The sequence below is a fragment of the Capra hircus genome, chromosome 11 (genome assembly GCF_001704415.2).
Source record: "Capra hircus breed San Clemente chromosome 11, ASM170441v1, whole genome shotgun sequence".
Classification (NCBI taxonomy): Eukaryota; Metazoa; Chordata; class Mammalia; order Artiodactyla; family Bovidae; genus Capra; species Capra hircus.
The window spans coordinates 2,708,010-2,729,816 of NC_030818.1; the positions used below are offsets into that span (position 1 = coordinate 2,708,010).

Genomic DNA, 21,807 nt, shown 5'->3' on the forward strand with positions numbered 1-21,807 from the left:
TGTGGTCTGGTATTCTCATCTCTTGAAGAATTTTCCACAGTTTATTGTGATCCACACAGTCAAAGGCTTTGGCATAGTCAATAAAGCAGAAATAGATGTGTTTTTTTTGGAACTCTCTCGCTTTTTGATGAAACTAAGCCATGCTGTGTAGGGCCACCCAAGACAGACGGGTCATGGTGGAGAGGTCTGACAGAATGTGGTCCACTGGAGAAGGGAATGGTTAACAGTTTCAGTATTCTTACCTCGAAAATCCCATGAACAGTATGAAAAGGCAAAAAGATAGGATACTGAAAGATGAACTCCCCAGGTCAGTAGGTGCCCAATATGCTACTGGAGATCAGTGGAGAAATAATTCCAGAAAGAATGAAGGGATGGAGCCAAAGCAAAAACAACACCCAGTTGTGGATGGGACTGGTGAGAGAAGCAAGGTTCAGTGCTGTAAAGAGCAGTATTGCATAGGAACCTGGAATGTCAAGTCCATGAATCAAGGCAAATTGGAAGTGGTCAAACAAGAGATGGCAAGAGTGAATGTCAACATTCTAGGAATCAGCGAACTAAGATGGACTGGAAAGGGTGAATTTAACTCAGATGACCATTATATCTACTTCTGTGGGCAAGAATGCCTTAGAAGAAATGGAGTAGCCATCATGGTCAACAAAAGAGTCTGAAATGCAGTGCCTGGATGCAATCTCAGAAACAACAGAACGATCTCTGTTCATTTCCAAGGCAAACCATTCAATATCGTGGTAATCCAAGTCTGTGCCCCGACCAGCAATGCTGAAGAAGTTGAAGTTGAACAGTTCTGTGAAGATCTACGAGACCTTCTAGAACTAACACCCAAAAAAGACGTCCTTTTCATTATAGGGGAGTGGAATGCAAAAGTAGGAAGTCAAGAAACACCTGGAGTAACAGGCAAATTTGGCTTTGGAGTACAGAATGAAGCAGCGCAAAGGCTTAGAGAGTTCTGCCAAGAGAACTCACTGGTCATAGCAAACACCCTCTTCCAACAAAGAGAAGACTCTACACATGGACATCACCAGATGGTCAACACCAAAATCAGACTGATTATATCCTTTGCATCCAAAGATGGAGAAGCAGTTGGTGGTGCCACCCCCCCCAAAAAAAAAAGTCACAGTAGAACATCACAGATCGCCATAACAGATCCTATTATATCTTGTTAGATGTTGTTATCACAGTGAAAAGGCTTGAAACTCAGCAGAAATGACCCAGGTGTGGCACAGACACTGGACAGATGCTGTTGGACAGATGGTGCCAGCAGACTTGCTCAGTGAAGGGATGCCGCAGACCTTCCATCTGCAAGAAGCGCAGAGTCCGGAGCACACTGAAGCCACGCAGGCCTGCCCTGCATCTCGTCCGTGCTCAGACGCATGGCCTTTTTGCGTTTCAGCATCTCTCTAGTCTCGTGATGGATGCTGTCTTGGATTTGATGAAATGCAGCAAATGTGGACTTTTTATTTTACGGCCTCATTACCTTTTTTAAAAAAGTTAGTTGAGTTCATTGTGTTGGTTTTATATATGTATAGTGGTTTGAAGTTTTGTTTTTTTTTTTTACTTGATGTGCTTTTAAAAATTATTTATTCAGTTGTGGTTGCGCTTGGTCTTCGTTGTGGTGCTCGGGCTTCCCGCTGCGGTGGCTCCTCTGAGTGGAGCACGGGCTCGAGGCCTGCAGGCTCAGTAGTTGCGCACAGGCTTATTTGCCCTGCAGCATGTGGGGTACTCCTGGACCAGAGATTGAGCCCTTGGGCCCCGCACTGGCAGGTGGATTTCTTCACCACTGTGCCATTAGGGAAGTCCCTTATGCCTTTCTTGACCATCTGGTTAGTGGCCTAGTAGTAATAGCTTTTGCTTGACTCTGGACAGTTTCATTCCATCCAGCTTTGGAGCAGAGGTCTTCCTATATCTGATTACTGGGGGCAGGGGAATGGGCTGGGGAGGAGCGTGGAGCATAGGTGCTGAAAGAATGAGGCAGAGCGTGATGCTTCCAAAGAATGTGCTTCTGAACCCAGTCCCCTGCACTGGCACTGAACCCAGGGCATGTAAAGTAGGACTCACACACAGACGTGAACCTCCCTTTCTGCTTTGCCAGAAGATTCTTGAAGCAAGCACACCTTTGTGTGCAAGTCCAGGCCAGCTTCCACCCTGCGCTTTTTTCGCTAGTGACAAAAGGCATGGTTGAGATGAGTTTGCTCCCAGTTCTGTATCCCAGATCTGCACAGCCTGGGCCAGTAGTCACTACCCACATGTGGCTGCTAAGTTCTTGAAAGGTCACCAACAGCCCTAATTGAGGTTGGGGTGTGCAGTGAGCACCAAACGCGTAGCAGATTTCCAAGATCTAGTGTCCCCCAAAGGCAAAATATCTGTTCATATGTTTATGTTGATTGCATTTTGTGATATTTTGACTGTACTGAGTTCATCATAGTATATTATTAATTTAATTTCTCTTTATTTTTAACACAGCTACTCAAAACCTTTGCCTTGCGTTCTATTTCTTTTGGACAGGCATAAAGGTTTATAGCTTCCCTGGTGTCTCAGTGGTAAAAAAAAAAAAATTCACCTGCCAATGTAGCAGTTGTGGGTTCAGTCCCTGGGTCGGGAAGATCCCCCGGAGAAGAAAATGGCACCCCACTCCAGTATTCTTGCCATGGACAGAGGACCCTGGCGGGCTACAGTCCATGGGGTCACAAGACTTGGACACCACTTAGTGACTAAAGAACAACAATAACAAAGTTTTATAGAGGAAAGCACTTAGCTGAAGCAGAGTAAATTCTTGAGGTTTCCGCAGCAGTCCCCAGCACTCTGAGGCTAGGCTTCTCTCAAGCTTACGTTTTCTCTTTAAACAAGCAGCTGGCTGGCCTGAGGAGGAAGGACAAGAATCACAGCCTCATGCTCTTCCTCCCACACAGTTTGGGCTCTAACTGCCCAGGTTGCCACTGTCTTCATCCCCCTGCCTGACTTTCGTGAAAACAGAGGGCAGCATTCAGAACTGGGAACGCTTCCCTTGGAGACTTTGACGTGGCCCTGTTGGCTCCTGCGTCCAGATGGTCCCTGGGGAGCCGGCGTCTCTGGCGTCAGGGCCTTGTCCTCGGTCCAGCTGCCCTTTACCATGTCTGTTCTGGTCCAGACGCCTCCTTGTCTAAACCATGTTTGCGGCGTGGAGTCACGCAGACCTGGAGTGGCTCCAGCTCCGCCGCTGCCTGGGGGGGCCTTGGGCAGGTGGACGTGGGGTCTGAGATTTAATCCTCACGGGCACGTGGAGAGTCTTAGGTAGTGAGAAGATAGGAATGATCTCTCCTGAGGCACGGCGCATCGTGGGAACACGAATCAGCTTCCATCCTTGTGGTGGGCTTGTCAGTCGAGACGAGGGAAAACAAGAGGCCTCCAGCAAGCTGTAACGTGAGCGTTCTCTCCCTACAGGGAAGTCCCACCTGGCCATCGTGCAGAAGGTGAACAACGAGGGCGAAGGTGACCCCTTCTACGAGGTGCTGGGGCTGGTCACCCTGGAGGACGTCATTGAGGAGATCATCAGGTCCGAGATCCTGGACGAGTCTGAAGACTACCGTGAGTCCGGGCTCCTGTGTGCTTCCAGCTCATCTGGTCTCGAGTTTACGGAGACGTGTATATCAGAGGCTGGAGGTGCCCATGTTGTTCGAAGTGGGGCTGGATCTCGGGGCAGAGCTGTCACGTCCCCAGGCCCGTGTCCTTACCCCTGCGGGGGCTGGAATTGCCTCTCACTGGAGATGGGGCTCACCTGTGGCTGGACCGTCCCTTTGGTGGCTTTGCAGTCCCGGCACTGGACTAGGCTCTGGCCTGAATGGGCGCTGCCCAGTCTTCCTCTTCCTTGGCCTCTTGTCCTGTTGTACATTGTAGAAGTTCTCAAAGAACCCCCTGCTTTACTGCCGAGAGGTTCTTCCCCAACCAGATGATCTTGGGGCCTGTGGTTGTGTCTTAGGAGGGCCTGCCTCTCAGGTGGCTGCAGTCTGCAGGGCAAACACAGCCTGTGCTTGGTGGGGTCTCACAGGGGCCCCAGAAAGCTAGCTGCCTGCCCCTGTGAGTTTGCACGTGAATCTCTTTGCCCGGGTGCCTGTTCCCCATATGCGACGTCTTGGTTCGGCTCCTCAGACAGCCGTAGGCATGGGGTCTGCAGATGAGCGGCTGTTTGGCACGAGTGGTGCTCATACTCATGCTTCCTGGAGGGGCTGCTGTTCTATGTAAGCTTTTTGCTGTTAGTCTGCATCAAATGTTCCCAGCTCCAAGGAGGGGAGCAGGCCTTTCTGCTACTTCTCAGGCCGTCCCTGGAACGCAGGCCACTGCCCCCCTGACGCGGGTACTGGATCATTGCCTGGTGGGGGTGGCAAGGCAGGTTCCGGCAAAGCAGCGGTGCCCAGGACAGGGCCTGGGGTTCTGACGCCGTTCCCCCAGGAGCCCCAAGGCCTTGGAGGCGGGAGCGGCAGCAAACCCCTCAGTCCGGTCGTGTTGGTGGAGGGCTCCTGGCGCCTCAGCAGGCCCTCTTCACCCCACCCCAGGAGACACCATAGTGAAGAAGAAGCCTGTGTCTCTGAACGCCCCTCTCAGGCAGAAAGAGGAGTTCTCCTTGTTCAAGGTGTCTGACGACGACTGTAAAGTGAAAATCTCGCCTCAGCTGCTCTTGGCCACCCAGCGCTTCCTGTCCCGAGGTGAGAGGCGGGGTGGGCCCCGTCCCTGCTCTCCGGCTCACCCCACTGCCCCCTGCCGTTCCTGGTGCTCCTCTCTTCTGCCCTGTCAGTATCTCGGTTCACCGGAGGGTGGCTGTCCTCTGCCAGCAACAGAAAGCCGCGTCCGGTGGGTGTCGGGGAGGCTGGGGGAGCCGAGACGGGCAGTGGTGTGCTGACGTGGGCTGTGCTGGGCCCAGAGGACGGTGTCCCCATCCCTTTTTCCCACTGTGGGGCAGAGGTGGACGTCTTCAGCCCGCTGCGGGTCTCTGAGAAGGTCCTTCTGCACTTGCTGAAGCATCCCAGTGTCAACCAAGAAGTACGGTTTGATGAGAGCAACCGCCTGGCTGCCCACCACTACCTGTACCAGCGCAGCCGGCCAGTGGACTACTTCATCCTCATCCTGCAGGTACTTGCCAGCCGGCCTGCAGCCCACCGCTTGCCCAGGATGTGGGGAGGGTGTAGGAAGAGGAACACCCAGGTGCGTGCCCCCTGGACAGGGGGTCCATGCTCTCTCCTCCTGCTCTTTGCTGGCAGGACACCCAGGTGCGTGCCCCCTGGACAGGGGGTCCATGCTCTCTCCCTGTCCTCTTCTCCCCCCTCTCTCCCCGCACCTCCAGGGCAGGGTGGAGGTGGAGATCGGTAAGGAGGGCTTGAAGTTCGAGAATGGGGCCTTCACCTACTATGGGGTTTCTGCCCTGACAGCGCCATCCTCAGGTAAGCTGGGTACTCCTCTTGGCACTGGAGGCGGGGTTGGGTGGGCACTGTGGGGGCTCCGCAGGCCCCTCTTGCAGGGCGGTCTGCCTGGGGACCTGCTGGCCCTTACCGCCTCCTGGCTGTGTGGAGGGGAGGGCAGGGTTTCTTCAGGCCTCACCTTTGCTGTTCTTACCCCTGCCAAACCTGTCCCGGGAGGAGCGCATCTGCCCTCCTGTCCAGAGTCCCGGGCTGCATTCCCTCGCTGAGGGGATCAGTAGGGTGGATCTCAGAGGCTGGGCGGGGGCCTGGCCGCTCCCCCGTTGACATCACTGGCATCACTAGTTAGCTGGCATCACTAACTGTCCTTTCTGCAGTTCACCAGTCCCCCGTGTCCTCGCTCCAGTCCCTCCGCTATGACCCACCGCCCGAGCCCACTGACGGCACCCGCCTGTCTGCGTATTGTCCTGACTACACCGTGAGGGCCCTCTCGGACCTACAGTTCATCAAGGTGACCATCTGGGTTGCTCCTTAGTGCTGGCTTTTAACCAGCTTTGTGTCCCCAAGGGCTAGAGCGGCTGGTCACACGTTAGAATGGATTAAATTGTGTTTGAGTCTCAGAGCAAAGCCTTGTACTTGCTCTGAAGGACAGATCGCCTGGCCGCTCTGTCTGCTGGTGGCCTAGGCACCCGGTGTCCTTGGGGATCTCAGCCATTAGCTAGTGGCCCCGGGTGCTTCCTTCCCCCTTGTCCTGCAGGGTGTGGCTCCACCCCTAGTTTGAGTGCTGAAGGGCAGGAGGGGTGCTGTGGGCCCTCGTCTCACTTTGCCTGCCTGCCCGCACGAGTTGCAATGCTTCCTGCACCCCAGGTCACTCGGTTGCAGTACCTCAACGCACTCCTGGCCACCCGCGCCCAGACGCTGCCACAATCCCCGGAGAACACAGAGCTTCTGGCCATTCCCGGCAGCCAGACCAGGCTCCTTGGTGACAAGGCGGCCATAGCCCCAGGTAAGCCCGGGTCCCGCAGTGTCGACCCAGGGTGAGCGTGCCCTCTGCCCTCCTGGCTGCACACACACGGCCCTGCTCTCTGCCTTGCCCTGCCCTCCGTCCGTTCTTTCTCCTTTCATCTCCTCATCCTTTCTGTCTCCCTTCTCGTGTTTTTAATAATTTGGACAATACGGAGCTACAGCCCAGCTGGCATTTTGAGTAGAGCACAGAGGTCAGCATTTCCTCTCAAGGGCCTGCAGGGGGTTTGGTTTATTTAGGGAATACAGTTAACCCTTGAATAACATGGGTAAGGGGTGCCAGTTCCCTGTGCAGTAGAAAACCTGTGCATATCACATGGTCAGTCCTCTGTATCCACAATCCCACATCCACAGATTCAGTCAGCTATGGCCTATGCGGCGCTGTAGTATTTACTGTCGGAAAGAATCCCGCGTGTAAGTGGACCCACGCGGTTCAAACCTGAGTTGTTTACGGGTCAGCTCTAGTTGCTAAATGGGAGTAAGTGTGGATTCAGACACACTATTGGTCAGTTAGGGAAGATCCCCTGGAGGAGGGCCTGGCAACCCACTCTAGTATTCTTGCCTGGAGAATCCCCATGGACAGAGGAGCGTGGTGGGCTACAGTCCATGGGGTCACGAAGAGTCGGGCATGACTGAATGACTAAGCACAGCACAGCACCTGGAAAATGAAGATTTAGGTCCAGTGGGCCTGACTGAGAGGTTGGGTGGCAAGTAGACCCCATCCCAGAACCAAGAGGGGCACCTGCCGAGGCGTTTGTTCAGGGTACCCCTCCCGTGGGACTCCCCTGGGAGAAGGAGAAAGAGGACTGCAAGGGAGAGGGTAAACCCCACCCTAACTGTGTAAGGAGGGGAAACAAGCAGGAGTCCGTGAACTAGGGGCTTCGGGTGGGAGTGGTAGGACAGGCCAGAGAGCTTTCCTGCCCTGGTTGTTCAGGAGGCTCCCGGGTGGGGCTCTGGAGAGGCCGCAGGGGGCCTGCAGGTCTGACTCTCCTTGCTCCATCCCCCAGCGCACCCCAGCCTGCAGTGGGGACACCGAGATCTTCCTGGAGGCCGCCTGTGCCTTGCACTGTGTCGAGAGCCTGCCTTGCCCTGACTCGGCTAAGATAACTTCCCTGAGGCTCTGAGAAGCGATAGTTTTTACGCCCATTTTCCAGATGAGAGTTGGAGGCCAGGAGAGACAGGCACTCTGTCTTAGAAACTGGGCGTACCCTTGGCCTGTGGGTTGTGGTGCTTCACAGGAAATGGGTCTGGTTACTGGAGCCACAGTTGAGAAGAAGACATGTTTCAGTAATGGACAGGTGCTTCCTGAGACGTGAGGGGCAGAGCCCACCCCACTGGCCTCGCTGTGGCTCCACTGTGTGAGTCTGGTGCTGGTGAAGGACTCCCGGGTTATGCTGGGTCCTGGAGCCGGGCGCAGTCTCGGCCCTTTCTGAATGAACAGAGCCTTCGTTCCCTTCAGCCCACTCCCGTGTTTACCCACCATGACCTTCTTTTATTTTGTGAGACACCCCTTGCACAGACATTCACACATCTCTTTAGACTCAGGTCTCGAAAGCCAGGGCGGTTTTGTGTTTCAGAGTGTGAGCCTCTTGGCTTTAGTTTCCTCACGTGTGAGCCTTTTCTGGCTCCATCTCCTACTTAGACTGCACGGGTTGTAGTTAAAGTACAAATCTAAGAATCCTGGTTTTTCTGTTCATCTTTTACCAGAGTTTTTTTAAAAAATCCTTTTGTGGTTTTAGCCACTTGTTGAACAGTCCGCCGGGGAATGGTTTATAGTGGCTTGTGGGTCATTTCCTCTTTGTAATGGATTATTAGGCCCTGTTCGATAGTCACAATGTTAATTCTTCCTTAAATGCAGCCTGATGTTGGCCCTGGGCAGCTCTCAGGGTCTTGCATTTCATCTCTCTTAACCTTGTGCTTTGCTGCTGAGGGAGCTCAGTGGACATGTCCCAGTGCCCTACTGAAACAGCGCAGGTCAGAACTGCCTTCTGAGTGACTCCGGCTCTTGGTTCCCCAGCAGAGAACTGCTTTTATTAAAATGCTTGGAAAGCACCATAATTTGCAGCTGCATACAGCTGGGTCGGCAAATGGCCGGAGGGTCAGGTCTGCCCATTCTCATAGCGTTTTATTGGAGGTGCCCGTCTGCTGATGGCTTGCACGCGGCTGCCTTTGAGCTATGACAGTGGGGCTGAGTCGTCACCAAGACCCACAAAACCTAGGCACGCTCTTCGACACTGCTTTCTGAGCCCTGGGCTGCTGTTTGAACTTTGGAAGCTCACCACGTCCGTCGCTGCCTGAGCGGGGTTGCCAGGGAGAGCTGCGCTCAGTGCTGAGCCGCCCAGGCCCCTCTGGCTTCGCGGCCTCGCCCCAGCTGCGCTGCCGAGCCGGGGCCCTGCGGGTTCAGCTCCGTAGCTCGCATCCTCTCTCTCTCTCCCCTCCTCCCCCCTCTTCCTCTGCTCTCTCTCTAGCCTTTCCAGTAGACCTTTCCCTCTTTGGCACATTTGGAAACTGCAGTTGATAATTGACTGTGGACTAGTGAGCATTTTTTGTTTAAGACAACACCCCAGGTAAATATCTCTCCTTTTACTTCACCTCCTCTTTGTTTCCCTTCCCCAGCCTGTTCGCTGCTGGGGGTGCCCTGCAGACCTCTCCCCCCGGAAGGGAGGCTCTTCTCCACGGGGCTGAGTGGCACTTCCTTCCCTTGTGGCTGCTTCTCAGGTCATTTTCCTGGAAGGCAGGAGGCTTGGCAGTGACCGTTCCTTCTGGTGCCAGGTGTGCTGTCCAGGGCAGGTGTCTCCTGCCTGGCCCTGTGGCCTTGGCCTCCCGTGGCAGCAGCCCTGCCTCCCCTGCCTCTTGGTGATGGCCTCCATCCTCACAGTGGTTTTCTCTTACGAGGCTGACCATTTCCCTAACTAAATCCTCCCAGCTCTGCCTCAGTGCCTCCTGAAGAGGCCTGAGGCTCCCCTGCCTCACCCGCCCGCTCCCTTCCTAAAGAGGATTTACACCTGATTTCATAGGACCCGCTCCCTTGACTGATGTTCTAACGCTGACCCTCCTCTCCTCTCTAGGATCCAACCACAGCAGACCCGGCCTCCCAGCAGAGGAGAGCCCCGGGCGGAACCCAGGAGTTTAGCCGCTTGTCAAGCAGCCCCAGGTCTGGGGAACAGACAAGCACGTGGGGAACTGGAGCAAGCCGGAAAGCAGCTTCCTGCCAGCCCATCCCGTCCCCTGCAGGCCACGTTTTAGATGGCCGTGTACATGCAGGTCCTGGCTGTCCTCCGAACCAGACATCAGTGCCAGGAGCCTTCAGCAGGTTCTGCCTCCCCACCCCTAGAACATGGGGGTCAGTGGGGGCCAGCCCGCCAGGTCTGCTTCCGAACGAACGGAACGAACGGAACAGCGCCATCTCCCGTCCCCAGGGCCAGCCTCCCTGTGACAGTGTATTCATACCTCTTCCGGGCAAGCCACGGTGTGCGCGCGGTAACTGCCTTCCTGTGGCCGTGGCCTGCACTCTCTCTGCTTTATTTGCCAACCTTCTGCTGCGGGCAGCATTTCTCGAGCAAACCAAGAGCACCGTGTGGGCTGGGGGTTCACGCCCACGGCCTTGGCCACACCACCGTGTTGTCTCCCCTTATGACAGCATGCTTCCGAGCACGCACCTGGCCTGCCCCACGTGCCAAACCTGGAAGCAGCTGTGTCCCTCCAGGCCCGCTGCCTCCCATGGAGGTGGCTTTTCCTGCCCTGTCCCAAGCCCAGAGCGAGCACACTGGCCCCTGCCAGGTTCAGGAGCCCCTTCTTCCTGCCGCGCCTCCACCTGCCTGGCTCGGTGACCACTAACAGTATTGTCGTTTTCCACGTGTTAAGAGGAGGGAGGTCACAGGTCGGGGGAAGGGCTGCTGTGATGCCCCTGGTCCATTGTTGTCGGATCCCAGAGTGGGTCGCCGGCGGCCCCCGGGGTGCTGAGTGGCTGGAAGGCGCCTGGGGAGCAGCAAGGGAGGCAGGGCTGGGTGTGGCCCAGGGCGACCCCGTCACCTTTCTTTGCAGAAAAGGTGACATCAGAAGCTTTTCTTAGAGCTCTGAAACATTTTAAGCTCTTGGCTTTCTTCCCGTCCCAGCTCTGGGGCTTTAGAGAAGTGGCAACAAGAAGGCGTTTTTGTCGTCTTCCGGTTACCTACATCCACCTTCCATGGTGCTTTAGCTGCGCAGAAACTGGGGCATCGTGGGGACCCTGGGGAGGGAGGCAGGAGGATTTCTGGAACCTTTCTCAGTGGCATTTGGGTCCTTATCCAGGATCAGTGGGAGTGAAAGCCAAAAAACAGTGGCATGCTCACTTAGAAACTCTTCTCAAGGAATTCTCTCCCAAGAGTAAACCCAGGTGGGAAACAGATACTTGAAAATTTTTTCTCTCTGCAGAAGAGTGTTTGTTAACCTTGGCTGCACGTTGGAATCACACGGCAAGTTAAATGTACTGCTCCCTGGGCCGCTCCCCCCAACCCACCCACCCAGGGATTCTGATTTACTCAGTCCAGGCATCAGGATTTTATTCTGTAAAATTATTTTATATTCACAGATCATGCCTGCTTCCCTGAATGTTAACATCTTCTATAACCTTGGTGCACTTATCAAAATTTAAAAAATTAACATTGGTACAAAACTATTAACTAAACTACAGGCTTCACGTAGGTTTCTGTCTAATTTTCCATAATGTCCTTTTCTGTTGCAGGACCCAACCCAGGACACCAAGTTGCATTTAGAGCTATTGCCTTTTCCCCTATTTTCTCCTATAACTTTTTACTTTGAAATAATGACAGATTCATAGGAAGTTGCAAAGATAGAGATCCCATGCACCCTTCCCCCAGTTTTCCTCCCTCATTACACTGTCGCACGCAGTTGGACTACAGTAAGGAAGCCGGGAACCTGACTCTGGTGCAGTGTGGGTGTGGAGCTCTGTAGCGTCTCACCACCTGCAGATCTGGGTAACCACCGCTCCCGTCTAGACACAGAACTGCTCCTCACTAGGACCTCCCCCAACAGGCGCTCCTAAAGCCACACCCACCCCTCCGGCCACTACCCCTAACCCCTGGCAACCACTGATCTGTACATCATCTCTGTAATTTTGTCATTTCAAGAATGTTGTATAAACGGGGACCCTATGGTATGTAAGTGTTGGGACTGGCTTTCTTCGCTCGGCACATTGTTCTGGAGTCTCCTCCAGGCTGTCGCACATGTCAGTCAATTGTTGCTCCGTGATTGCTGTGTGGTATTCCACCACAGACTCACTGTCCTGTCTGAGGACATCTGGGCGGTTTCCAGTTTTTGGCTATTCCAAATAAAGCTGCTATGAACATTCATCACAGCTTCTTATGCAAACATTGGTTTTCTTTTCCCTGAGCTAAATGATTAGGCATGCAGTTGCCAGGTCTGTATGGTTATTACATATTTAGGTTTCAAAAGAAACTGCCAAACATTTTCAGAGCACCTGTACAACTTTACATTCCCACCAGCAATATGTTGAGTTTTTTTCCATATCCTCCCAGGACTTGGTGGTGTCAAGTATTGTAGCCCTTCTGGTAGGTGTGTAGTGCTATCTCATTGTGGATTTTATTTGCATTTCCATAACGTGTATTTTTTCATGCGCTTATTTCATTTTGTGAAAAGTCTGTTTATGTCTTTCATCCATTTTCCTGTTAGATTGTTTGGTTCTTTTACTGCTGAGTTTTGAGAATTTCTAGGCTTTATTGGGTTTTTGGTTTGCAAGTGTTTTCTCCCAGTCTGTAGCTTTTTTTTTTTTTCATCTTAACGGGATTTTTTATAGAGCAGAAATAAATTTTGATGAATCCCAGTTTACTCATTTTTTCTGGATCTTGCTTTGGTGTCATGAAATGGCAGCCCACTCCAGTATTCTTGCCTGGAGAATCCCATTGACAGAGGAGCTACGGTCCATGGGGTTGCAAGAGTCAGACATGATTGAGCAACTAAACCACCTAAGAAATCTTTACCTAGTTTTTCTTGTTTTTTAAATTTAGACTTGATCATGAAGATTGTTTTTATAAAGTGTTTATAGTTTTTCATTGCATATAAGTTTGTGATTTTTTTTTTTAATCATGTATCTTTGGCTGTGCTTGGTCCCCCTTGCTGCTCGGGCTTCTCTCTAGTTGCCAGGAACGGGGCTGCTCTTGGCTGCAGGCTTGCTGCGGCGGCTGCTCTGGTTGTGGTGCTCAGGCTCGCGGCATGCAGGCTCAGCAGCTGTGGCTCTTGGGCTTAGTTGCTCATGGTGTGTGGGATCCTCCCAGCCCAGGGATCGAGCCCGTGTCTTGTACGTTGGCAGGCGGGTTCTACCACTGAGAGCAGGGGAGCCCTTTGTGATGCGTCTTGAGTAAAGGGTGGGCTTGTTTTTCGTGTGTCTTTGCCCGTAGATGTCCATTACCTGAAGTGCCATCTGTTGCGAAGCCTGTCTTTTCCCCAGTGAGTAACTCTTGGGTCTCCTGGCGCGTCTGTTTTATGTGTTCCTGGGCCATCTGTTCTGCTCCCCTGCCTGATGTGTCTGTCTCTCCATTGGTGCCACCCTGTCTTGGTCACTGAGTGCTGCCAAGTGACTTCAGTCGTGTCCAGCTCTGCAACCCCACGGACTGTAGCCCACCAGGCTCCTCTGTCCATGGGATTCTCCAGGCAAGAGTACTGGAGTGTGTTGCCATGCCTTCCACCAGGGGATCTTCCTGACACAGGGATCAGGCCCACATTTCTTACCTGTCTCCTGCATTGGCAGGCAGGTTCTTTACCACTAGCGCTACCTAGGAGCTATTTAGTAGTTCCCCGAAATCAGTAGACTGATTTCTCCCATTTTGTTCTTCTCCAGAGTTGTATATTTTAAAATAACTTCTCTAATCTAAAAAAAAACAAAAAGCAATTTTGCTGGGATTTTTCAGGAACTGGTTAAACCTGTGTATTGATAGGTGGCACTGACATCTTTGCTCGGTTATGACTTTGAATCCGTGTGTGTGTCTCCGTCTAGTTAAATCTGATTCCATTCACCAGCACTGTGTAGTTTTCAGCCTGCAGGTCCTGACATGTTTTGTAAGATTCACACCTAAGTGGGTTTCCTTTTTAAGCAAATTATAAGTAGTACTGTGTGTTTTAGTATTCACAATCATCACTAGTATATAGAAAAAGGATTTTGTATCCTGAGATCATTCTAGGTGCTGTTTTTGTTTTTTTTTTGAAAGTAAGATTCCTTAGGATCACCTTCATAGACAGGCATGTCAACTGTATGAAAATGTTTATTCCTGGGCTCACCTTGGGATTCTGATTTACTCCGGCTGGACATCAAGGCTTTGTGTTGTTTTATCCTTTTGGCCATGTGGCATGCCGGATCCTAGTTCCCTGACTAGTGACTGAACCCTTGTCCCCCTGCCGTGGAAGCACTGGGCCACCAGGGAATTTTCGAAATTCCCTGAACATCAGGACTTTTTCAGTGAATTTTTTTGACTGTGCCGAACCTTCGTTGCTGCGCTTGTCTTCTCCGGCTGAGTGGGCGCCATTCGCAGCTGTGGCTTCTCAGCGCTGAGTGCAGGCTCTAGGCGTGTGGGCTTCGGTAATTGTTGCCCCAGGCTCGAGAGCACAGCCTCAATAGTTGTGGCTCACAGGCTTAGTTGCTCTGCATGTGGGATCTTCCTGGACCAGGGGTTGAACCCATGTTGCCTGTGTTGGCAGGTGGATTCTTAACTACTGAGCCACCAGGCAAACCCAGTAGGAGGATTTTTGAAACCTTCCCTCCTCATTCTCACAGGCAGCTGAACTGAGAAGCACTGCCCTGCCTGCCTGCTCTGCTTTCAGGGGCCCATCTTGCTCTCAGGCCAGCATGGTGATCAGGCCTGGGCTTTGCTGCTGAGGAAGATGAAGCCCAGGGCCAGTGGAACTGGCCCTTCCGGCCCAGAATGGACAACCAGGCCACGATGGATAATCAACCAGTTTTAATGAACAAAAAATAGTGATGCGTATAAAAAGGTATTTCTGTCTGTCACTTAAGTGTCCCCATTTTCTAGATGGGAAGTTGTCTTCTCCGTGGACTTGACCACCTGTTCACCCATGGCCCCCATGTCTGGGTGAACGGGGGGCTCTGTCACGACAGGGCAGGAGCTGCCCGTGTGAGGGGAAGGCATGCGGCCGTCCTTCGGAGCTCTCGCCAGCTTTTTCACTGAGTAGAAATTGCCTTGTCTTCGGCCTGAGAAGGTGGCCGGCCATTGAGACGAAAAATAACTGCTGCAGAGCGGCTGTCAGCCCAGGTTCCTTATGTGAGGGAGGCTGACCTCCGTCCAGGAGCCCGCCACTCTGCCTGTGGTTCTCCATTTGGGGCAAAGTTGTTCTCAAAGGCTTGCTTTCTGGCTTCTGGCGTTACAGGACCCAGCCCCGCCAGAGGCACAGGCACAAGTCTGCATGTGCACGGCGTGGCCTGGGAAGGGTGCTAAGAGGAAGCTTGGGGAGTGTGTGCAGGCTGGGCCTTAGGCCACCTCGTCAGGGGAGAAGGAGAAGGAGCAGATGAGCTCAGAGCCCTCCACGTCCTGCCTTGAAGGAGGGCGAAGCGGCGTGGCCACAGGGGCCAGGCCATGGTGCCGCGCTCGGGCCAGGCGGCGTCCACGCCCAGGGCAGAGCAGGGTCACGGGCCACCGCCCCAGAAGCTGAGTGGGCCACAAGCAACCCCCAGCACCCGGGCGCTTCCTCTGCAAGGAGTTGCCACCTGGCGGACAAGTGCGGCAGGCGGGCCTGACCGAGAGCACAAGGCTTCCCTGGGGTTAACGTTAGCTCCAGCTCGTCAGCCCTGGGGCTGCTGAGGCAACCGGGCTGGGGCTGGCCTTCTGTGCTGGGGGGCTCAGACCCGCTGAGCAGCCCCGTCCAGACAGCAGACCCAGCTCAGAGCCTCAAGGCTGAAGCGTCTGGAGCCACTCCGGACGCTATCAGGGTTGCTGCTGATAGGAACTGAGGCCCCTGGAGAAACCTGTGCCCAAGGGCACCTGTGTGGCCCGGATGGCGCTGGCCACGCATCATGTCACCCCTGACGGCAGGCGGGCCCTCGTGGAAGGCTGAGCCTGGTCGTCTCCGGGCCGCAGGCCCAGTGGACACAGGAGCTGCATCCTGCACCGGCCCCAGAAGCCTGAGGCTCGCTCCCTTCCCGTTCCATCCTGGCGCCGACCCCCTGCTGCCCCTTGTCTGGACCCAGTTCCCTGCCCTGCATACCCGGGTCCTCTGCCTTGGCCCCCAGCCAGTGCCCTGCTGGGCACAGCTCAGCCCCAGACTGGAGGTCCGAAGGCTTTCCTACCTGTCCCCCTCTCGGAGTGGCCCTGTCTGACAGGGCTGCCTGGAGACGAGGGGTCAGGCCGGGGTGGGAGGGTGTACCAAGGAAGGACCACGGGGAGGGCGGGGGTGAGGGGGCTGGAATGAGACTGAGCGGCCCCGCAGGTCGTCAGCACCGGGTCCGGGTATGCCTGACGTGGGCCTGCAGTGCTTCCTGAATGCCCCTCTGCCAGTCCCGGGCCAGCTGCACTGGGGTCACCGAAGCCTGGAAGGAGGGTGCTGGCTCAGTGCCCACTCTCGTCCCCGAGCTGCCCACCCCGCCCAACTGCCCACCCGCACTCACCGCATTGCGCACGCCCAGCGCAGCCCCGTAGAGCAGCAGCAGCTTCATTGCTCTGTAGCGCCCATGCCGTACTGCCTCGTGCAGAGCCGTGTCGCCTTCCTGTCGAGAGGGACGGGGCAGGCAGGTCAGCAGGCACCATGCATGGCTGAGCTTGGGCTCCTTCAGTCCCCAGCCCCGGGTGGGGAGCTGCCCTAACCTCTGGCGACCAGACACTGACCTTGTCCTGCGCGTCGATGCGGGCCCCGCAAGCGATGAGGTGCTCCAGGCAGTCACAGTGTCCCGTGCGCACAGCCACGTGCAGGGGTGTACTCCAGATCTGAGGGAGCAGTGAGGGCGGCGGTGTCATCGCTGGCTGGCACGGCTGCGTCCCGACCCCTAAAGAGCATCGGGCTTCCCCCCGGCCTGTGCCCTTACCTTGTCTCGGGCGTTGACCTGGGCGCCCCGGTTAAGCAGCTGTTTGAGGATGTCCAGGTGCCCTCTGCGGCAGGCCCAGAACACTGGGGTCCTGTCCAGCTGCAAACAGAAGCACCCAACTCACCCTGATGTTTGGGGAAGCGAGTGGGAGGTTCGCCCTGGGGGTGGCCCTTCCCTGGGTCTCACCAAGTCCCGAGTGTCCACGGCCGCACCTGCCTCCAGCAGCTTGTTCACAAGCTCACAGTGACCCTTCAGACAGGCCCAGTGCAAGGCCGTGCGGTGCAGCTGGGGAGAGCGAGAGGTCAGGTGCAGGAAGCTTGGCCACCCTTGGCGGTCCCACCACATGACCTTGCTCCCAGCCCCACTCCCTCCCCACTCAGGAGGCACCACGGGACTTGTGACCCATGAAGCAAAAGCCCGTGGTTTCCAAGGCGCTCACCGTGCCTGCACCACCCTCACTACCTTGTCATGGGCATTGGGGTCCCCTCCGTCCGCCAGGTACTTGTCAATCAGGGCCTCCTGGTTCTCGGCAGCTGCCTTCAGGAACACCTCCAGGCCCACGGGTTCCTGCTGGGCCTGTGGCTGCGGCTAAGTAAATTCAAAGTGTTAGTTGCTCAGTTATGTCTGACCCTTTGTGACCCCATGGACCACAGACGCCAGGCGCCTCTGTCCATGGGTTTTCTCCAGGCAAGAATACTGGAGTGGGTTGTCATTTCCTACTCCAGGGAATCTTCCTGAACCAGGGATCGAACCCTGGTCTCCTGCATTGCAGGCAGATTCTTCACCATCTGAGCCACCAGGAAAGCCAGGTAAGTTCAAGGACAAGGCCCACTCACTCGAGAGGCTGCTGGGATGCACGGCCTCACCAGTCTAACCAGAGAGCCGGCTGAGGACCAGCGCACTATCAGCTTATACAAACAACAGATTAAAAAAACCTGCCCCCAGGGACGTCTCTGGTGGTCCAATGGTTGAGAATCTCCCTTGCAATGCAGGGGACATGGGTTCCATCCCTGATTAGGGAACTAAGATCTCATGCCCCAGAGCAACTAAACCCACACACCAAAACTACAGAGCTTGTGCGCTTCAAAGTCTGGGAGCCACAACTAGAGAGTCCATGCACTGCAACCAAAGGTCCAGAATGATGCAGTTAAGACCCCACACAGCCAATTACGTAAATGAATACAAGCTTTAAAGAACAGAAGACTGAGCAGGTATGGGGTGGGGTCACGGGTTGAGCTGTGTCCCTTCCAGGCTCATATGTTACGGTCCTAACCCCAGCACTCTGAGCGTGACCTTGCTGGGAAATGGGGTCCTTGTAGCTGTAACTGAAAGACGAGGTCATCCTGGAGTAGGTGGGCCCTGTGCCAATACGACAAGTCCTTACTGAAAGGGGACATCTGGATACAGACATACACGTGTGGGAGGCCTCATGGACCGTGTGAGCTCAGAGCAGAGACGGGGCAGTGTGTCCACAAGCCAAGGACATGACAGCGGATCGCCACCAGCCCCTAAGCCGGGGAGAGGCATGGACAGATCCACCCCCAGAGCCTCGGGATGAACCACCCTGATCAGAGATGAACCCCTGGCCTCGGACTGCCGGCCTCTGAGCAGACCGCACATACACAGCTGTGTCTCAGCCCCAGCTTGTGGTACTTTGTTTTGCCAGCAGCTAAGGCAGACTGAGCCAGGGCAAAGGGGTCTCCAGGTGAGAGCTGGGCAGCTCCTCCCCAAGCCTCTCATGGGGACAGGAGGCTCTGGCTCATGAACTCCAGCCCAGGTGTGGCACCCGCACTCACCTTGACCTCAGGCTGGGGTGCCTTGGGGGGGACCCTGCGTTTCAGTCGCTTTTCTTTCCGTCTTTGAACCAACTTTTCCAAATCAGCCAGGTTTTCCAAGTTAGTTCTGGAACTGTTAAATCTTTCAAGCTGTGGCAGAAATAGGACCATGCCAGCCATCAGCCGCTGGAGCCCTAGGGCATCTCTTGGTTGGTCTCACCCTTGTCTTTAGGCAGCAGGAGTGCCCACCCAGGCCATCAGCCCCCGAGCCCCGCCACTCAGCCTGCCCACACCCAGCCCCCCCGGCCGCCACCTCCGGCCACTCACTCTCCTCCTCTTTTCCTCGTCCAGTTTCTGCCTCTCCCGGGTCTCGGCCTCCTGGGGCCCCAGCCTCCAGCTGCGAAGCCCCCCTCCGGGATCAGGAACTCCATGTCCACATTCCAATTTCGTCCTTTCAACTCTCTCTCCACTTACCTGTAGGAACAGATTAGGACAAAGACTCAGGAAAATTAGGAGGAGCCCTAAGGCAATGGCTACCCACTCCAGTTTTCTTGCCTGAAGAATTCCATGCATAGGGGAGCCTGGTGGGCTGCAGCCCATGGGGTGGCGAAGTCAGACACGACTAAGTGACAAAACTTAGCAAACACAATTGTGCTGGACGGAGGGTCCTGCCAGGAGCTGACACGAAGATCAACAAGCCTGTCTGGACCTGTGCAGAGTGCTGTGGCGGTCCACCCGCTCCTTGGCTCTCAGCACCTACAGCATCGTCTGAGACCCAGGAGGGCAGCTGGCTGCTGCCCACTCTGTCCTGTCAGCAGAACCCAGCAGTGGGCGCCTGACACCGCATCTATTTATACTGCTGGGCCGCATCCAGGTGAGCTCAGGGCCTCCCTCGTGGGTGGCTGTCCTTGCATTCCTACCAGATCATGCCACACTGCCGCCTGACCCCAGGTGGGGGCAGGGGGTAGGGGGACAGCAGAGATACCTCCTGGGTAAAATGCCAAATCCCTGCATTCAATGGCTCTTTGGGAAGCTAGCTCTTTCCTTGGTGCCGAAGATGAAATGAGTTACTGGGGCTGCACTTAGGGTGGAGCCCATTGTAAGCGAACTCTTCTTTTCTCCCTCCCCTGGCCCCCGCCCCCAGGATTCAGAAGCTGGCAGCACCCAGGAAGAAGCAAGTTGAGGGGAGAGAAGAGGCTGGAATGATCGGATGGCAGAGTGTACGGCTTCCAGCCACATGGAACTCTATTCCATTCCCTTCTAAAGTGAACTCAGGCAGTCAAACAGTTCCTGGGCCCTGCAACCCGCCTCCCAGCACAGGCTGAACCAGCGGGCAGTGGGGCCTGTGGGGTGAAGTGACGCCCGCGGCCTCCATGCCCGGCCTCCCGCAAGGCAGCCTGAAGTGCCACTGGTGTCCCTGCTCCTCACTGCCCAGGGAACGCGAGCACCGTCTCCCCTCGCGAGCCAAGGCGGGCAGACCCTCCCGACCGTTTCCCCAGCAACGACCAGCAGCACAGCTGAGCTCAGCCAGCACCTGGCCACACTCGTGTCTCCCGGGGTAGCGTGCCCCTTCCCACTCCTTCTGCCACCACAGTCAAGGGCAGAACCCACTGAACTCAAGGAATTTCCTGACGACCGTGGCCTGGCCCCTTCTGTCTCCTCCCTCTCTCGCTCCCTAGCCCCTCCCGTGAGACCTGGGCAGACCGACCAGAACGGAACCGCACGTTTCTACTCCTCAAACCTCCTCAGGCCGCACGAAGCAGCTGCCCGACCCCCTTGTTCTGCTGAGACAGTCCCGGGGCGCCCAGACCACTGCCCGGCCCCTGCCGCCCAGCCCCAAGTCCTCACCAACTGCTGGATGCTGAAGTTCATGGTCCCCCCGCTCTTCAGGCCCCTAGTGAGAGGAGCCGCGCAGCTCAACCCTTTTATAGTAGAGCCAGTGGGGGGCGGGAGAAGGGCAAGGCAGAGGCCTGGGCCCGGGCCAGATAACTCTGTGGCTCTGTAACGCACCAAAATACTGCCTCGGGCACTTAGCCCGGGCAGCCGGGAGAAGGAGCTGTTCTGAGCTGAGTCAGCTGCATCCTCAGACACCCCCATCCCGCACCTACTCAGCGGTGCTTCAACCAATCAACACATCCCGGACGCGGGGCCACCAGCCCAGGCTCACGGGGAAATGTCTCCTATTCTCCCAGGTGTGGGCTTCTCAGGCGGCGCTAGTGGTAAAGAATCTGCCTGCCAATGCAGAAGAAGCTGGTTTGAACCCTGGGTCAGGAAGATCCCTTGGAGGAGGGCGTGGCAACCTACTCCAGTTTTCTTGCCTGGAGAATCCCAAGGACGGGAGCCTGGCGGGCTATGGCCCATAGGGTCGCAGAGTCGGATGCGGCTGAAGCGACTCAGCACCACAGGCATTCTCCTGAGTGTAGACTCCATGGAGAAAAAGAAGTGTGAGTCCGCGCTGCTGTAGGGGGAGGCCCCGGGAGACGGCGCGACGGCCCTGGCAGCAGGAGGCCAGGATCCTGAAGCGGGCCTCCACGGGAGAGGCCGAAGAGGCTGACTTCTGCCTCAGGAAGCTTCCTGGCTCCTACAGGAAGAAACCAAGTGACTTCCCGCCTCTCAGCCAGTCTCCAACCTGAAACCTGGCTGCTCCCACTGGTTTCCTTCCCCAGGCAACCGCCTGTCCCCTCACCACTCCAGTGATCAAGGTCAACATACTAAGCTAGGCCACCATCAGGAGCCAAGCCCAGTCTGTCACTGGCACCTCACACCTCTGGAAGAGACTTCCATGGCTCACATGCAGGTCCCCAGCCAGACACCCTGCTGGGCCTGGGGCACATCCTTCCCCAGCAAGGTGAGGTTCAGACGCACTCCAGGTCCAAGAACAAATGTTAACCGTTAACCCAGTTGCAAAGCGATTCGTCTGCAGCGGTCAACCTTCCTGATTCTCCCTAAGACACCAAGCATGCCTTCCACCCAGCTGTGCCTTGAATTTCTGCCTTGACCTTTGAAAGGAAACCTGATAGCTGGTAAGACTCTGGCCTTGAAGCCACATGAGCAGAGTTGAGCGGGACGGGCGCGGGGGAGGGAGAGCTGTGGGCCCAGGGCCGCTGAGGGCCCAACCACAGCTTCTGCGCTCCCAGACCTGGGGAGCCCAGGGCTTTTTAGAGCAACTCTTCTGTGCTTACAGCCCAGGGTGTTTTTCTCAAAGGTGATTTTTGGCCTGTGGTTCTGAGGAAGGGAAGAGTTACCTGGAGGAGAGTGAGGTGAAACCAACAAAAATAAGCAGGATTTGAACTCAGACTCCACTGCCTGCTGCGGACACCACAACTCCTCTCCTGCAATATCCCAGGGCGAGGGTATCGACGCTGCATCTGAAATGCTCAGTGGTACTCAGATGGAGCTAACTAGTATTAATTTATTGTTGGTATTACTTTATCAAAGAAAAAAATTACCTAAGTCCACAAATCAAGCTCAGGACCCCTACCTGGGGAAACAGTGGGTGCAATTTCACACACCTCCTCCTGACACTCCTCCTGAGTGTGTGTGAGTGTGTTTGTGTTCCTAT

The 21,807-nt window shown here is 55.3% G+C and overlaps 2 protein-coding genes across 3 annotated transcripts in view; one reads left to right on the forward strand and one right to left on the reverse strand.

The window, feature by feature from the left end:
- Nucleotides 1-11,779, forward strand: part of CNNM3 (cyclin and CBS domain divalent metal cation transport mediator 3) — a 31,866-nt gene extending 20,087 nt beyond the window's left edge. The window contains exons 2-9 of one of the 2 annotated variants that reach the window (XM_018054868.1): nt 3,436-3,579; nt 4,545-4,694; nt 4,949-5,118; nt 5,330-5,426; nt 5,780-5,913; nt 6,270-6,408; nt 8,894-8,992; nt 9,494-11,779. In XM_018054868.1, the coding sequence (XP_017910357.1) occupies nt 3,436-3,579; nt 4,545-4,694; nt 4,949-5,118; nt 5,330-5,426; nt 5,780-5,913; nt 6,270-6,408; nt 8,894-8,943 (884 nt within the window). In that variant the 3' untranslated portion in view covers nt 8,944-8,992; nt 9,494-11,779. The remainder of the gene's footprint in view (nt 1-3,435; nt 3,580-4,544; nt 4,695-4,948; nt 5,119-5,329; nt 5,427-5,779; nt 5,914-6,269; nt 6,409-8,893; nt 8,993-9,493) is intronic. The other variant, XM_013967424.2, reaches the window with a different exon arrangement.
- ANKRD23 (ankyrin repeat domain 23) lies at nt 14,379-20,185 on the reverse strand. The gene is made up of 9 exons (XM_018054869.1): nt 20,094-20,185; nt 18,573-18,719; nt 18,267-18,395; nt 16,933-17,058; nt 16,657-16,755; nt 16,471-16,569; nt 16,274-16,372; nt 16,057-16,155; nt 14,379-15,978 (listed from the first exon to the last, which is right to left on the reverse strand). The coding sequence occupies exons 1-9, from the start codon at nt 20,115-20,117 to the stop codon at nt 15,883-15,885; spliced, it is 918 nt and encodes a 305-aa protein (XP_017910358.1). The 5' UTR covers nt 20,118-20,185; the 3' UTR covers nt 14,379-15,882.